The 17,401-nt window shown below is 33.4% G+C and overlaps 1 protein-coding gene across 1 annotated transcript; it reads right to left on the reverse strand.

Annotated features, from left to right (window-relative positions):
* Nucleotides 1-745: 745 nt before the first annotated feature.
* LOC141300805 (lysosomal dipeptide transporter MFSD1-like) lies at nucleotides 746-15,357 on the reverse strand. Its single transcript, XM_073831101.1, has 13 exons — nucleotides 15,221-15,357; nucleotides 14,881-14,981; nucleotides 13,232-13,353; nucleotides 13,068-13,123; nucleotides 12,845-12,988; nucleotides 9,105-9,263; nucleotides 8,900-9,015; nucleotides 8,695-8,795; nucleotides 7,619-7,730; nucleotides 6,860-6,997; nucleotides 2,286-2,425; nucleotides 2,061-2,172; nucleotides 746-1,384 (listed from the first exon to the last, which is right to left on the reverse strand). Exons 1-13 carry the CDS (start codon nucleotides 15,240-15,242, stop codon nucleotides 1,253-1,255), a joined length of 1,455 nt encoding a protein of 484 aa, XP_073687202.1. The 5' UTR covers nucleotides 15,243-15,357; the 3' UTR covers nucleotides 746-1,252.
* Between the last annotated feature and the right edge of the window lie 2,044 nt (nucleotides 15,358-17,401).

The raw sequence follows: 17,401 nt of genomic DNA on the forward strand, positions 1-17,401 counted from the left end.
TAAATAAAAAAATAAATATAAATATTTTAGATATTTAAATAATTAAGCATGTTATATCTTTATTTAAATGTAAATATTTTAAAACGATAAAAAATATTTAGTTAGAATTTAATTACATAAATTTTTTTGTCAAAAAATCAGTATTTTGCTTTTTCATTGTGCTTTTAAATACTAATATTTCAATACTAATTTTAATATTATATATTTATTGATAATTTGATAATTATATTTACTGATATGTAATAATTTTATCATAATAAAATATAAAAAAATAAATATAAAAAACTAATTTATATATTTAAATAATCATAATACTGCATATTATACCTTTATATTTTTTAAATGTAAATATTAGAAAATTATTTAAAAAATATTTAGTTAGAATTTCATTACACCATATATACACACACACTTTTTTGTCAGAAAATCAGTATTTTAAATGCTATTTCATTGTATTGTAAAATAATACTATTTCAATACTTACTTTAATTTTATATATTTATTAATAATTATCTTAAATTTATTTTAATTTATTTTAATATTTTTCTAGATATTTAAACATTTAATCATATAATTTACCATTATATCTTTATATATTTTAAATGCAAATATTTTAAATAAAATATTAATTTACAATTTCATGACACTATATTAAAATAAATAAATAAATAAATATATATATATATATATATATATATATATATAAATTCAAAAGGAAATTTCAAAAACGACAGCATTCATAATCTCCTTGTGGCACAAAATTTTATTTTTATATAAAAAAAAAATCTTTAAAATTTGCAAAATGCATATTATTCAATCATTTTGTAAGCAGTTATTAGTACAAGTTGATAGAGAATGTTAACAATTCATGAATCTGACCCATTTCACCATGTTTTCAAAATGACAAAACATAGTAAATAAACAGACAAACCCTTTGATTTCCTCATATTAGTAAAACAGTCGCACAGTTCATTTATAAAACCGTGGCTCATCAGAAAACAACTGACGTTGTTAGTTTGATGTTTTAAAACAGATGAGTGTCAGCTTAAGCTTCCATAATCCATAAGAAATAATTACTGATCTTTCACATGTTTGAAAGTATTACATTTTTAGGACTGGCCTGAGAAAATCTGACATGATGAGTGTACCTGAAGTCTTTATGTTAGTACTAAACATCATATGACACATTTCTGAGAGCAAGCGTTCCCTTTATTAATGTCCAATGACACGAGAGAGAATGCGATCGATTCCTCTATGTCCTGTTGATGGAGGGAGCATTATTAATATCTTCATTGTCCTCTTCATTCATCAGCGGTTCTCTGTCAGTCTGAGCAGGATCGCTCTGAGCCGCTGACTTCTTCGTCGTCTTATTCAAAGTGCTTCCCTATAAACACACGCATACATTGCTTTTAAACAATTATTCATAACCTCTATATCTTAAGGTCATCATACAACTATTCATAAAATGTATTTTGCGTAGGATATCCTACTTCATTCTATTTTCTGTTTAAGATAATGAACATTTTTTTCTGATGAACTGTGCATGATAAGATCAGGAATGTATACAGCATTACAAAAGTAAACAGGGTTGATTTTCGGATCATTTTCATCGCATTAGGTCATGAACGATACTGTCACAGCAGAATAATCTAATCCACCTCTATTGAAATGGACTGATGTGTTTTCAAAGCCAAAAATAACCTCCGCTATTCCAAAGTACTGTTGACTCAAAACTCATAGTTCATGTGGCGCCTGAGTCACGCATAAGTTTGAATCCACAGATAGCACTTTCAATATTATTCTAACTTATGATGTAGACAATAAGAGGCGAATCCAGCTTTTCAGGCTCTGAAAAAATCCTGTAATTACGCAGATCGAGGTCACGTACAATCACACATTCTTAAACATCGTAGCAATGTGAACTCGTTCCGCTTCTCCTCGCTGAAACTCTTCACAGTTCTCGTTCATCACACTGTTGCTATGGTTACCTGAGGTTACCCATTTATGATGAGTGATTCAGAGAGATGTGGCGATAGTGGGCGCTTGTGTGTGTGTGTTACCTGTCTGTAGTCAACGATGTTGAGGATGGTAGAGGTGACGATGCAGCTGATGGTATTGGCCAGCATGAAGATCATCATATATTGCCATCTCCACAGCGGGATCTTTACATCACTGTGCAACATACACACACAAGACTCATTAAGTCAGTACTCAAAGATACTGCAAATAATATCATGATGCTGCACATGTATTAAATTTCCATGTGTGATGAGCATGAATGTCACCTGGATTTGGTTCCCAGAATCTGTCCCACCACCAGGTTAGAAATGCCGATGCCGATCATCTGTATGGATGTGGCCAGTCCCATCGCTGTGCCCAGTGTGGCTTGAGGAACCACCAGCGGGATGGAGGGCCACATGCTTGACTACAAAACACAAAACAATAGAAAATCAATGACAAACATGTCAGTCTAAGAGCAGAAATGAAATATCAACTTTTTGAATTAAGAAAAACTTTAAACAATCTTTAAACAAAGATCCAATTCATCCTATGTGTCCTCTAAGGTATACATTTACTACTTTTTTTATTGGTTAACCTGGCAACACATCCCTTACTTACTACGGTTAGTGATTTGCGAACCCGCACCAAAGTCTCGATCTGATTCAAATGATTCATGAACCCGCTCTGAAATCCCGATCTGAATCAAATGATTTGCGAACCCGCACCAAAGTCTCGATCTGATTCAAATGATTCGTGAACCCACTCCGAAATCCCGATCTGAATCAAATGATTTGTGAACCCGCACCAAAGTCTTAAACTGAATCAAAAGATTCATGATCTGCACTCCATTGCACATTGCACTGCACTTGATTTGAATAAAATGATTCACGCTTTGCGCTCCGAAGTCTCAATCTGAATCAAAACATTCACAATCTTCATTCTGAAGTTCCAATCTGAATCAAATGATTTGCGAACCTGTACCAACGTACTAATCCAAATCAAATGATTTGTGATCTGTGCTCTGAAGTCCCAATCTGAACCATTTACGAACCCACTCCGAAGCTCCGATCTAAATCAAATGATTCGCGAACCTGCTCTGAAGTCTTAAACTGTATCAAAAGATTGATTTGTGAACCTACAACAACGTACTGATCTAAATCAAATGATTTGTGATTCGTGCTCCGAAGGCCCGATCTGAACCATTCACAAACCCACTCCAAAGCTCTGATCTGAATCAAATGATTTGCGAACCTGCTCCGAAATCCCGATCTAAATCAAATGATTCGCGAACCCACTCAGAAATCCCGTTCTGAATCAAATGATTTGCGAACCTGCTCAGAAATCCCAATCTGAATCAAATGATTTGCGAACCCACTCAGAAATCCCGATCTAAATCAAATGATTTGCGAACCCACTCAGAAATCCCGTTCTGAATCAAATGATTTGTGAACCTGCTCTGAAATCCCGATCTGAATCAAATGATTTGTGAACCTGCTTCGAAATCCCGATCTGAATCAAATGATTTGGGAACCTGCTTTGAAATCCCGATCTGAATCAAATGATTTGCGAACCTGCTTTGAAATCCCGATCTAAATCAAATGATTCGCGAACCCACTCAGAAATCCCGTTCTGAATCAAATGATTTGCGAACCTGCTCAGAAATCCCAATCTGAATCAAATGATTCTCAAACCCACTCAGAAATCCCGTTCTGAATCAAATGATTCGCGAACCCACTCAGAAATCCCGTTCTGAATCAAATGATTCGCGAACCTGCTCAGAAATCCCAATCTGAATCAAATAATTCTCAAACCCACACTGAAGTCTTAAACTGTATCAAAAGATTGACGATCTGCACACCAAAGTGTTGATCTTAATCAAATGATTTGTGAACCTACACCAACGTACTGATCTAAACCAAATAATTTGTGATTCGTGCTCCGAAGTCCCGATCTGAACCATTCACAAACCCACTCCAAAGCTCTGATCTGAATCAAATGATTTGCGAACCTGCTCAGAAATCCCAATCTGAATCAAATGATTCTCAAACCCACTCAGAAATCCCGTTCTGAATCAAATGATTCGCGAACCCACTCAGAAATCCCGTTCTGAATCAAATGATTCGCGAACCTGCTCAGAAATCCCAATCTGAATCAAATAATTCTCAAACCCACACTGAAGTCTTAAACTGTATCAAAAGATTGACGATCTGCACACCAAAGTGTTGATCTTAATCAAATGATTTGTGAACCTACACCAACGTACTGATCTAAACCAAATAATTTGTGATTCGTGCTCCGAAGTCCCGATCTGAACCATTCACAAACCCACTCCAAAGCTCTGATCTGAATCAAATGATTTGCGAACCCACTCAGAAATCCCGTTCTGAATCAAATGATTTGCGAACCTGCTCAGAAATCCCAATCTGAATCAAATGATTCTCAAACCCACTCAGAAATCCCGTTCTGAATCAAATGATTCGCGAACCCACTCAGAAATCCCGTTCTGAATCAAATGATTCGCGAACCTGCTCAGAAATCCCAATCTGAATCAAATAATTCTCAAACCCACACTGAAGTCTTAAACTGTATCAAAAGATTGACGATCTGCACACCAAAGTGTTGATCTTAATCAAATGATTTGTGAACCTACACCAACGTACTGATCTAAACCAAATAATTTGTGATTCGTGCTCCGAAGTCCCGATCTGAACCATTCACAAACCCACTCCAAAGCTCTGATCTGAATCAAATGATTTGCGAACCTGCTCTGAAATCCCAATCTAAATCAAATGATTTGCAAACCTGCTCCAAAGTCCCCATCTGAATCAAATGATTCGCGAACCTGCTTTGAAATTCCGATCTGAATCAAATGATTTGTGAACCTGCTCCAAAGTCCAAATCTGAATCAAATAATTTGCGAACCTGCTTTGAAATCCAGATCTGACTCAAATGATTTGCGAACCTGCTCCAAAGTCCAAATCTGAATCAAATAATTTGCAAACCTGCTTTGAAATCCAGATCTGACTCAAATGATTTGCGAACCTGCTCCAAAGTCCCCTTCTGAATCAAATTATTTGCGAACCTGCTTTGAAATTCCCATCTGAATCAAATGATTTGCGAACCTGCTCTGAAATCCCGATCTGAATCAAATGATTTGCGAACCTGCTCCATAGTCCCCATCTGAATCAAATAATTTGCAAACCTGCTTTGAAATCCAGATCTGACTCAAATGATTTGCGAACCTGCTCCAAAGTCCCCTTCTGAATCAAATTATTTGCGAACCTGCTTTGAAATTCCCATCTGAATCAAATGATTTGTGAACCTGCTCCATAGTCCCCATCTGAATCAAATAATTTGCAAACCTGCTTTGAAATCCAGATCTGACTCAAATGATTTGCGAACCTGCTCCAAAGTCCCCTTCTGAATCAAATAATTTGCAAACCTGCTTTGAAATCCAGATCTGAATCAAATGATTTGTGAACCTGCTCCAAAGTCCAAATCTGAATCAAATAATTTGCGAACCTGCTTTGAAATCCAGATCTGACTCAAATGATTTGCGAACCTGCTCCAAAGTCCAAATCTGAATCAAATTATTTGCGAACCTGCTTTGAAATTCCCATCTGAATCAAATAATTTGCAAACCTGCTTTGAAATCCAGATCTGACTCAAATGATTTGCGAACCTGCTCCAAAGTCCCCTTCTGAATCAAATGATTTGCGAACCTGCTCTGAAATCCCGATCTGAATCAAATGATTTGCGAACCTGCTCCATAGTCCCCATCTGAATCAAATAATTTGCAAACCTGCTTTGAAATCCAGATCTGACTCAAATGATTTGCGAACCTGCTCCAAAGTCCCCTTCTGAATCAAATTATTTGCGAACCTGCTTTGAAATTCCCATCTGAATCAAATGATTTGTGAACCTGCTCTGAAATCCCGATCTAAATCAAATGATTTGTGTACCTGCTCCATAGTCCCCATCTGAATCAAATGATTTGTGAACCTGCTTCGAAATCCCGATCTGAATCAAATGATTTGTGAACCTGCTCTGAAATCCCGATCTGAATCAAATGATTTGTGAACCTGCTCTGAAATCCCGATCTGAATCAAATGATTTGTGAACCTGCTTCGAAATCCCGATCTGAATCAAATGATTTGGGAACCTGCTTTGAAATCCCGATCTGAATCAAATTATTCGTGAACCTGCTTCGAAATCCCGATCTGAATCAAATGATTCGCGAACCTGCTTTGAAATCCCGATCTGAATCAAATGATTTGCGAACCTGCTCCAAAGTCCAAATCTGAATCAATTGATTTGGGATCCGTGCACCAAAGTCCCGATCTGAACCATTCACAAACCCACTCCGAAGCTCCGACCTAAATCAAATGATTCTCAAACCCGCTCTGAAAACCCGATCTGCATCAAATTATTTGTGAACCTGCTCCGAAATGCTGATCTGAATCAAATTAATTGATTTAACTGATTCAGAGTTTTCGAAAAGCTCTGTTTCACACATCTACATGCTTTTTAAAATCATTACAAGTGATGTCTATATTCGAAAATGAATGGCTCTTTTTTAATTTGATCTGCATTTTTGCTAGTGAGTAGCTTGAACTGAATGATCAAAGTCACGAGTTTGAATCAATAGATTAATAGATAAATTTACCCTGCAAACAAATCTCATAGTTTCAAAATGTCAGTTTCGTGTTCAGTGAGGAATGCACAATAGTTCAACCACTCACAAGCTCTCTAAGAATGTTTGCTGACCACACAATTGTGCATTTACTTTAATACTCCTATAACATTGTATAAATGGTGTCTTTAGTGTCTGTTGTGTGTGTTCATGATTGATACTCACAGCAGCGAATGAGTAAGTGATGCCGAGCCAGATGGTTGATACGAGAGGAGGGACGAATGTGAAGGCCAGCAGACCAAACACAGGCAGTGTCAACACGGCACAGAGCACCGCAAACACACCGCGAAGCCCCACATAGTCCTACAGCACAGACACAAACACAATTAACATTAAACACATGACTGGAAATACATCTTAGGATAAAGTCCTTTAGTGGCATCATATACTGAAGATATCATGCTTTTATATATTTCATGATACATTTAATACATTTGGAGTTGGTAAGATTTTTAAAAGAAGCTCACCAAGGCTGCATTTATTTGCTTAAAAATACAGTAAAAACAGTAGTAATATTGTGAAATAATATTAAGATTTAAAATAACAGTTTTTATTTGAATATGTTTTATATGTGATTTAAAGCTGAATTTTCAGCATCATTACTAAAGTCTTCAGTGTCACATGATCCTTCAGAAATCATTCAAATTTGCTGATTTGCTTCTCAAGTTGAAAACATTTATTTTTTCAGGATTCTTTGATGAATAGACAGTTCAAAAGCACAGCATTTATTTGAAATCTTTTGTAACATTATAAATGTTTTTATTGTCATTTCTGATCACTGCAATGCATCATTGCTAAATAAAATCAAAATAAAAGTCTGTAACCATGTAAATGCAATATCTGATAGATGTGTTTTTGTGAGTTTAGTGTGTTTCGTAACATGCACTAGTGTTTGTTCATCTGATAGTGACAGCAATGACTTACGATGAGGATGCCGACAACAGCAGACAGCACTAGTGAACTGTCATACACAGCTCCTGCAATGTATGCTGCCTCCTTCTGGCTGTATCCACTATATTTATCCTGGATAAACTTACTGGAAACACACACAGCAACACATGAACAATGTGAACAGATCTATTACAGTTTACATACACTTGATTCTTAATACTGTGTTGTTATCTGAATGATCCACCGCTGTGTTTTTGTTTAGTGATAGTTGTTCATGAGTCCCTTGTTTGTCCTGAACAGTTAAACTGCCTGCTTTTCTTCAGAAAAGATTCCACAAATTATTTGTTTTTTCAGCATTTTTGTGTATTTGAACCCTTTCCAACAAGGACTGTGTGATTTTGAGATGTATCTTTTCACACTGAGGACAACTGAGGGGCTCATATGCAACTATTACAGAAGGTTCAAACACTCACTGATGCTCCAGAAGGAAACACAATGCATTAAGAGCCAGGGGTGTAAACTTTTGAACAGAATTTCTTATTTTGCCTAAATATCATGTTTGTTTGTTTTTATTTAGTACTGCCCTTCAGAAGCTACAAAAGATAATTAGATGTTTCCCAGAAGACAAAATAAGTTAAATTTACCCTTCTTGAGCATCAGTAAGCGTTTGAACCTTCTGTAATAGTTGTATATGAGTCCCTCAGTTGTCCTCAGTGTGAAAAGATGGATCTCAAAATCACACAGTCATTGTTGGAAAGGGTTCAAATACACAAAAAAAAATTCTTTGGCTGAAAAACCAAAGAATTTGTGGGACCTGAAGGACTTTCCTGAAGAACAGCGGGCAGTTTAACCGTTAAGACAAACAAGGGACTCATGAACAACTATCACCAAACAAAAAACACAGCTGTGGATCATTCAAGTAACAACACTGTATTAAGAATCAAATTCTTAAGTCTTTTATGTGAAATATCCTATTCAGGTCAACATGCATTTTATATGATCCCTCTTATTTTGCTAAAATAATTAACATTTTGCAGATTCTGCAAGGTGTATGTAAACTTTTGACTTCAACAGTATATTCCACACAGCTTTATGCCTCATGACTGTACCTGGCATCAGCGATGAAGGGGAAGATGCCATTATAAAAGAACATGATGGTAAGAACCAGCAGCCAGTATCTTAGAGACAGACGCTTCACATCCTGAACTCTCTACACACACAAAACACAAAATATAGCATTGCATATTTAATTATTATACTTCAGCAATAGCAAGACTATATCAACATATATCGGCATCCTAATCAGTGTCTCACCACTTTGCGTGACTCCTCCTGAATCACTCCATCCAGTCCCAGCTGCTTCATGCCCATCTTATCCAGAACGCTGACGGTTATAGCCGACAGGAAGCCAAGAACACACAGCAAAGTGCCTACGCACATCAAACAGACGCATAAGGCACTGCAATACTCCTAGAACTTCAGATCAAGAGTTTAATCGTGTGCATATTGTGTTTCTTACCTCCCCAAAGTGTCCACTGCATACCGTACTCAGACTCGAACCTCTGCGTGAGGAAGAAGTTCAGAACCGAGCCCAAGCGGGAGAAGGCCAGAGTCAGTCCGAACGCCAGAGCCAGCTCCTTCCCGCGAAACCAGAACGCCGTGATACGGTTTTGGACAACTATGAAATGAAGAAAGACACATGAGATTCAATACTTTTAATGGGTGTGTTTGTAATGTCTTTGCCCTTGATTATTAGGTGAGTAAAGAAGCTGAGAAATCAAGGGGAGACACTGCAGGTTTTTATGCACCTGTCAAGTTTGAGATTTTGGGCTTTTTGGTGTTTCACAAAGTGTTTTTTCAGACTAGTGGAAAGAAAACACCCAAAATAGATAGCACTTTATCTATTTGTGTCAATAGATTTCAATTACAATACATATTTTTAAAGGCCGTTTTCTCAAAATAAGTTTTTTCTCCTACACTGAGCCATAAATCTTCCACTTCAGTAGCACTTACACACACCAAACTTTACATTAATATTCATCTATATTCTGAAGGTTTTTACAGAGGGATTTGTTCATCTATAATTTGCTTGATTTTATACATTTTATTCCCCCAGAAATGTTAAAAAAATGTTTTCTGTGTTTTAATTTTTTGACAAAATGAGATACCCAAAATTCCCCTTTGTAAAACCATTTGACTGTAATATGTCAATAATTATATAAAAACAAGAATTTTGAAACTGACTTTATCCAGTTTTTAGATTTTTTGTACTAGAAATGCAAATTAGCGCATATTTCATTAAATAATGCCTCATTTGCATATTTAATCCTAACATTTTAGAAAACCTGTAATACAAAAAAAAAATGTTTCCAATTATTAATGTGATCAATTAACTAGGTAAGTAAGGTGATAACTATTAGTTCATTTTTTTACCCTATTTACTTGCAGTGTCTCACCTTAAAAGCCCATTTAAGTGTTGTTAGATACTTTTATGACTTGGGAGAGCTTGCTATCATAATTAATAGCCAGCCAGTGGAAATGGATGTTAAAATGTTTTACTTTTGTATAATGACTTTTTCTGATATTCAATGAGCCAGACAGAATGAGCACTAGTTAAAACAATGACTAAATCATTATTCAGTCCAGTCCAATAACCTCAAGAGATAGCAGTGGATAGAGAAAGTCATTTCAGAGGAAGAGGAAGCGTTTCAGTTCTCAGTAAAAATTCTAAAGATGTTTTTCATCTTTATAATCTTTCAGTCTTTCATCTTTCAATAGCATGCACAGATGAATCATGTACAATAAGACCAGAAGATATGCATTAAGGAAGTAAAAAGGCCTTAGGGAAGTAAACAATTTAATCAGACTGACAGTTTTTTAATTAAAAATGAAAAATGGGCAGATAGTGTTTTTTTTTTTTATTAGAATATAAATGTATATTCTTTAGTATATAATGTCTTTAGTAGCACAGGTATATTTGTAGCAATAGCCAAAATGCATTGAATCTGTCAAAATTATATTTTTTGCTAAAAATCATTAGGATATTAAGTAAAGACCATGTTTTTTTGAAGATATTTTGTAAATCTCCTACCGTAAATATATCAAAACATAATTTTTGATTAGTAATATGCATTGCTGAGAAGTTCATTTGCACAGCTTTAAAGGTGATTTTCTCGATATTTAGATTTTTGTGCACCCTTAGATTCCAGATTTTTAAATAGTTGTATCTTGGCCAAATATTGTCCTATTTCAACAAACCATACATCAATGAAAAGTTTATTTATTCAGCTTTTTAAAAAAGTGTTAACTGGTATTATAACTGGTTTTGTGGTTCAGGGTCACATATAACAATAATTTTGATGCCACTAGTGATGCAGACATTAGTTCATTTACACTTTTTTACTTCACTATAATTTATTTAGTGATCCTTTAATTTGTTACTTGATTATTTCAGTAATATTGTCCCTCTTACCGCCAATATTTATTTTAATTTGCAGTTTGAAAAAACTCTAAAGACTTGCTGACAGTGTAGGGAACATAAAAAAAGAAACTAATACAGCTAAATTGACATTGTTAATAATAATAATACATTGTTTTTAATGATTATTATAGTTTTTATACTATGGACAGTAGTGCAGTATTTTTACTTTAATCACATAAACCTAAAAAGTATATGTACTTTAAGAGTGTTTTCATAAATAAAAGTTGTTGTTTTTTTACCTTTACTTAAGAACATTAAAAATGTAGTACTTTCTTGTACTCAAGTAAATCTCTGAACTAAATAAAAGTACAAAAGTACTGGATTTATAATGTAATTAAGTATTAAATTATATTTAATATGAAATGTAGTGCAGTAAAAAGTACAATATTATGCTTTGGAATGTTGTGAAGTAGCTCTCATAAAGTACAGACACTTGAAAAGTACTTTTAAGTACTACTGTCTGCCTCTGTTTATACTTAATCATTTAATTTATTACTTTTCTCCTTAATTATTTCAATTCTCTTTTGTGTATATGAATATATGTAGTCAAAGCTCCTAAAAACTGCAACAAACTTCTTGTGTGTTTGTGTGAATAAAGATTATCTGAATGTAAATATAATAAAAACATAATTAAAACTGCTTTCAAACTTTTTTTAAAGCAACCTGTAGCAATATTGTAGCCTCTCACCACCCATATTCATTTTTAAGTTTTTATACTTAATTATTTTATCCTTGCTCCCTATTTATATTTTATATCTATTCTCTTGTGTATATAAACTAAGTTTGGGATTAGAAAGAGTTGTAATGTCTTTTAAAGAAGTGTTTTATGCTCATCAAGGCTGCATTTATTTGATCAAAAATACAGAACATTGCAAAATGTTATTACAATATAAAATAATGTTTTTTATTTTAATATACTTTAAAATTGAATTTATTTCTGTGATGCAAAGCTGAATTCTCATCAGTTGTTACTTCAGTCTTAAGTGTCACATGATCCTTCAGAAATCATTCTAATATGCCTGATTTATTATTAGAATGATTAATGTTGGAAACAGTTGTGCTGTTTTTATTTTTTGGATTCTTTGATGAATAACAAGTAAAAAAGAACAGCATTTATTCAAAATATAAATCTTGTCTAACCATGTAAATCTATGCTATCGCTTTTTATTAATTTAACACATCCTTGGTGAAGAAAAATATTCATTTTTTAAAAAAAAAAAAGAAAGAATAAAAATAAAAATGTACTGACCTCAACCTTTTGAACAGTAGTGTATATTGTTAGAAAACCTTTCTATTTTAAATAAATGCTGTTCTTTTGAACTTTTTACTGATCAATGCATCCTGAAAAAAATAAGTTTCCAGCACGGATAATAAATCAGCATATTAGAATGATTTCTAAAGGATCATGTGACACTGAAGACTGAAGTAATGATTCTAAAAATTCAACTTTAATTAGATATAAATTAAATTTGAATGTATATTAATATAGAAAAACATTGCTTTACATTATAATAATATTTCATAATATTAAAAAAAAAATCTGTATTTTTGATCAAATTAACACAGCCTTGATTGACTTTTTTAAAAACATTAAAAATCCCAAACTTTGGAGCGGTAGTCTATGCATGTATTGACCCAGAGCTTCTGAAAACCAAAACAAATTCCTGTGCACACTTGGTGAATAAAACTAACATGAATCTAAATCTAAAAATGTGGCATTTCTAGAGCTAAATCTACTCAATGTCAGTGGTGTTTCAGGTTAACATATAATGTCATACTGGTCAGAGATCCGTTTCCAGAGCCAAACAGAAGTCGTCCGGTCAGCATGAGGGGCAACAGGTACGTTGTGCCTTTAAAATGAGATCCCAATGCAAAGATAGCCGATCCCAACACAGTCAGGAAGGAGAACAAGAAAACGCCAACTACAGGAGAGAAAAACATATTTTAAAAAATTATACTGAATATTAACAAAATTACAAAAAAACATAAGATCTAACTTACAGCGGTTTCCCAATTTATCAATGAGGAATCCCGCCATGATGACCACCACAGCATTCCTGGGAAAACCAGATAAGATTCATTTTAAAGCTGATAAACAAGGTGCATCTTAAGCGGGTGACAGACAGTAATTTAATTCTAGCTGTGTGAGTGTGTGTGAGTCTCACGTCCAGGCGTAGATGGCGTAGAGCAGGTTGTACTCCTGTGGCGTCATTCCCAAACCTTCCACACACACTCCTGTGCCATTAGTGCTGCTGTTACTCACCGTCGCGTTTGGACATGTCAAATTCTGTAGGAGAAAACACAGGATCTTACTTTACTGATGTTCTGGTCACCCGATAGATGTAATGTAAAAAATGTGAATGCATTTATTTGATCCAAAGTACAGCAAAAACAGTACAATTTTGAAATATTTTTATTATTTAAAATAACTGCTTTCTATTTGAATATATTTTAAAATGTAATTTATTCCTGTGATTTCAAAGCTAAATTTTCAGCATCATTAGTCTTCATGCAGTCACATGCAAAGTAAAAGTAATGCATTACAATATTGAGTTACTCCCTAAAAAAGTAACTAATTATGTTACTTTACTTTTTTGGGCAGGGCTTGCTTGTTTGTTTTTAATATAAAAAGTTCTATTTTTGGCAAATGTAAAACCCTTTTTACACCAAAAAGGGTAGAGAAAAGTCTGTGCATCTGTACAGTAGACCGCAGAAGAAAAAATGTCAACTCTTCAGCAATAAAAAAAAAAAAGGAAAACAAATGTTAGATTATCTTGAGTAATGTTTGCTTATTAGTATGGATGAATTGGATCATCAAAGGTTGGCAACAAAGACATCGGTTAATAAAATGGTATTAAATACATAAAGGATATTTGTATTATTTAACATATTTAATTATTGCAGGTTTGTGTTGAATTTCACTGTTTTTATTCCTTTTGAGGAATACTGTGTCTGTTTTTTTGTGAGTGAGATGAATTAATGCATGTTCACATTTATTCTAGAACTAAAGTAACATCTTACTCACAATTTCTCTCAACATGGGGACAGGAGAGCTTTTAATCATTCTAATATGCTGATTTGTTGTTTAAGAAACATTTATTATTATTATCAATATTTAAAACAGTTTAGTACATTTTTTCAAGATTCTTTGTTGAATGGAAAGATCCAATGATAAGCATTTGTCTGAAATAAAAAGCTTTTGTAACATTATACACTATACTTTTTAAGAACTTAGGAGTCCGTAATGATAGAAATTATAACTTTTATTTACCAAGGATGCTTTAAATTGATCAAAAGTGATGATAAAGACATTTATAATGTTACAAAAGATTTATATTTCAGATATGTTGTTCTTCTGAACTTTCTATTCATCAAAGAAACATGAAAAAATTCTACTAATAATAATGATAAATGTTTCTTGAACAACAAATCAGCATGTTAGAATGATTTCTGAAGGATCATGTGACTCTGAAGACTGGAGTAATAATGCTGAAAATTCAGCTTTGAAATCACATGAATAAATTACATTTTAAATATATTCAAATAGAAAACGGTTATTTTAAATAGTAAAAAATATTGTATAAGTTTACAGTTTTTGCTGTGCTTTAGATCAAATAAATGCAGGTTTGGTGAACAGAAGAGACTTCTCATATAAAGTGCAACTCATTTGCAATAAATGCACTGTTGTATATGTAAATGCGGTCATGAACCTCAAGGAATATTTGATTCCTCATAATAGGACTACTTCTAAAATGCCTAAACTAAGATAAGGAGATGTGCAAGCGAGGTCAGAGGTCATGTATGTGCTTCTTACCCCCTGAAACTGCTCCTGCAGGACACTGGGAATGTCAAAGCAGAAATAAGAGCCGAAAGTCAGCATACAATTAAAAAACAGGACCACAAACCGGTAATAGGCTGCAAAAACACACATATATTGACACAGACAGAGAGAAAGAGAGAAGAGTTAACGTTAATCATGTGTCAGGTTACATCTAAACAAGAGAGAAAACACTTATGAGCTATGGAATCTCTTATGAATTACAGTATGATATTTATAGTTTTTTAATTAATGAAACTAATACGTTTACCTGAGAGCTTATTTAAATACAACTGATTTTACAAACATCCTAAAACCAGTGAAATACTTCATTTACCTTGTTCCGCTGCTTTCGCCATCTCGACCCCGGATAAATTTACTGCAGTGTTTCCATATATCGACAAAGCAGGCTAAATTATGTTTGTTTACGTGACCCACAAAGCAGGATATCTTCAGAATGTGCCGCCTGTGCAGGAGCCGTAGATATTCGCTGATCTATAAATCATGATAAAATAGCGAAAGCGTTAAACTGAGGGAAGAGTCGATCCAGATTTTCTACCAACTGACAGTTTTCCCATTTCGCGTTGCGTCATAGTCTGAGCGTCATGTGACTGGCCGCCTGATGTTGCTTTTCTCAGCGCTGACGCAGCATTTAGCGCTGATTGGCTAATCACGGCACACAGTGGAGGTGACCCAAAGTAAATAAGAGATTAGGTGATTTAATCATGTATGTTTAATTACGTTTGAAACAAAACAGTGGTCATTTAAGTCTCATGATATGTAGAAAATATATTTTTATATTGGATTTTATAAACTGTGTTAAGTTAAAGGCACTTTAAACATACATAAATTATATATAGGATATCCACGGAATAATTATACATAGGAAAAACACTACCAGTCAAACGTTTTTGAACAGTAAGATTTATAATGGTTTTTGAATTACTCTCTTCTACTCACCAAGCATGCATTTATTTGATCCAAAGTACAGCAAAAACGGTAACATTGTAAAATAGTTTTACTATTATATTTGAATATATTTTAAAAAGTAATTTTCATATATATATCAGAATACTTAAATGATTTCTGGAGAATATATATATATATATATATATATATATATATATTCTTCAGAAATCATTCTAGTATTCTGATGTGCTGCTCAAAAAACATTTATTATTATTTATTAGCTAAGTAGATTTTTTTAGGTTTCTTTAATAAATAAAAAGTTTAATTAATAAATAAAAAGAAACCTTTTGTAACATTAGAAATGTCTTTGTCATCACTTTTGATCAATTTAAAGCATCATTGCCAAATAAAAGTATTAATTTCTATAATTTCTTTCCTAAAAATTTTTTTCAATGGTATAGTGTATTATGTTACAAAAAAAGCTTTTTATTTCAGATAAATGCTGATCTTTGGATCTTTCCTTTCATCAAAAAATCCTGAAAAAATTTACTAAACTATTTTAAATATTGATGATGATGAGTATAATAATATCCGAATATTAGAATGATTTCTGAAGGAGTCTAAAGACTAGAGTAATGATGCTGAAAAATTCAGCTTTGATCACAGGAATAAATTAAATTTTAAACGATATTCAAATAGAAAACACCTATTTTAAATAGTAAAAATATTTCAGCATTTTACTGTTTTTGCTGTAATTTGGATACAATTTTCGGATCCAAATTACAGCAAAAACAGTAAAATGTTAAAATATCCAAATCCAAATTTTTCGCCAAAATTATTTAAAAATTATTTTAAAAACATTAAAAATCGTACTGTTCAAACATTTTTTGACTGGTAGTGCATATAGGATATTTCTAAATCCGTGGTAAGTTAAAGTGCTTTAAATATTTCAAAATTGATTTCAATTAGATATAGGATAGCTATGCACTTATATATAGCCTACTGAAATCAAAATAACACTGTGCAAAATACTCTTAATGAAAACATTTGATTTTAGAATGTGAAGTTTTAAACTGTTAATAAAAATGAATATATAATAACCTATAATCGCAGAAAAATGTAATTAAAATTAAACTTTTTAAAAATCATTTTCGAAACGCAATCCGTCCTACTCTTGTCCCTCTCATCGCTCCGTATTTATTTACATTCGCAGCCTGGAAAGTCTAACGTCTTACAGACAGTTTAGGAAACAATAAAACGCATTAGACGATAACTGCTCTGGCTGAATGTACATATAATGACTCAAATGTCACACAGCACACTGTACATTTAAATATAGTTTATATATTACATGTACAGTCATAATAAATGACCCGCAGATGATTTAAAGGGATGTCAGCTGTGCAGAGAGCAAACACATGGGAGATATCAGACTCAGAGGATGAGAGTGATCAAAATAATCCATTATCATCATCATCATGTACAATACTTGATCAGGACACGTGCATTAATGAATCAAACACTTCAGCCGCATCCAGGAGCTCAACCGCCCCGATAGAAGACACCAACATCAGCGGGGATGGAGAGAAGAGCTCCGGAGGGAACAGCA

Source organism: Garra rufa, chromosome 24 (assembly GCF_049309525.1).
Source record: "Garra rufa chromosome 24, GarRuf1.0, whole genome shotgun sequence".
Classification (NCBI taxonomy): domain Eukaryota; kingdom Metazoa; phylum Chordata; class Actinopteri; order Cypriniformes; family Cyprinidae; genus Garra; species Garra rufa.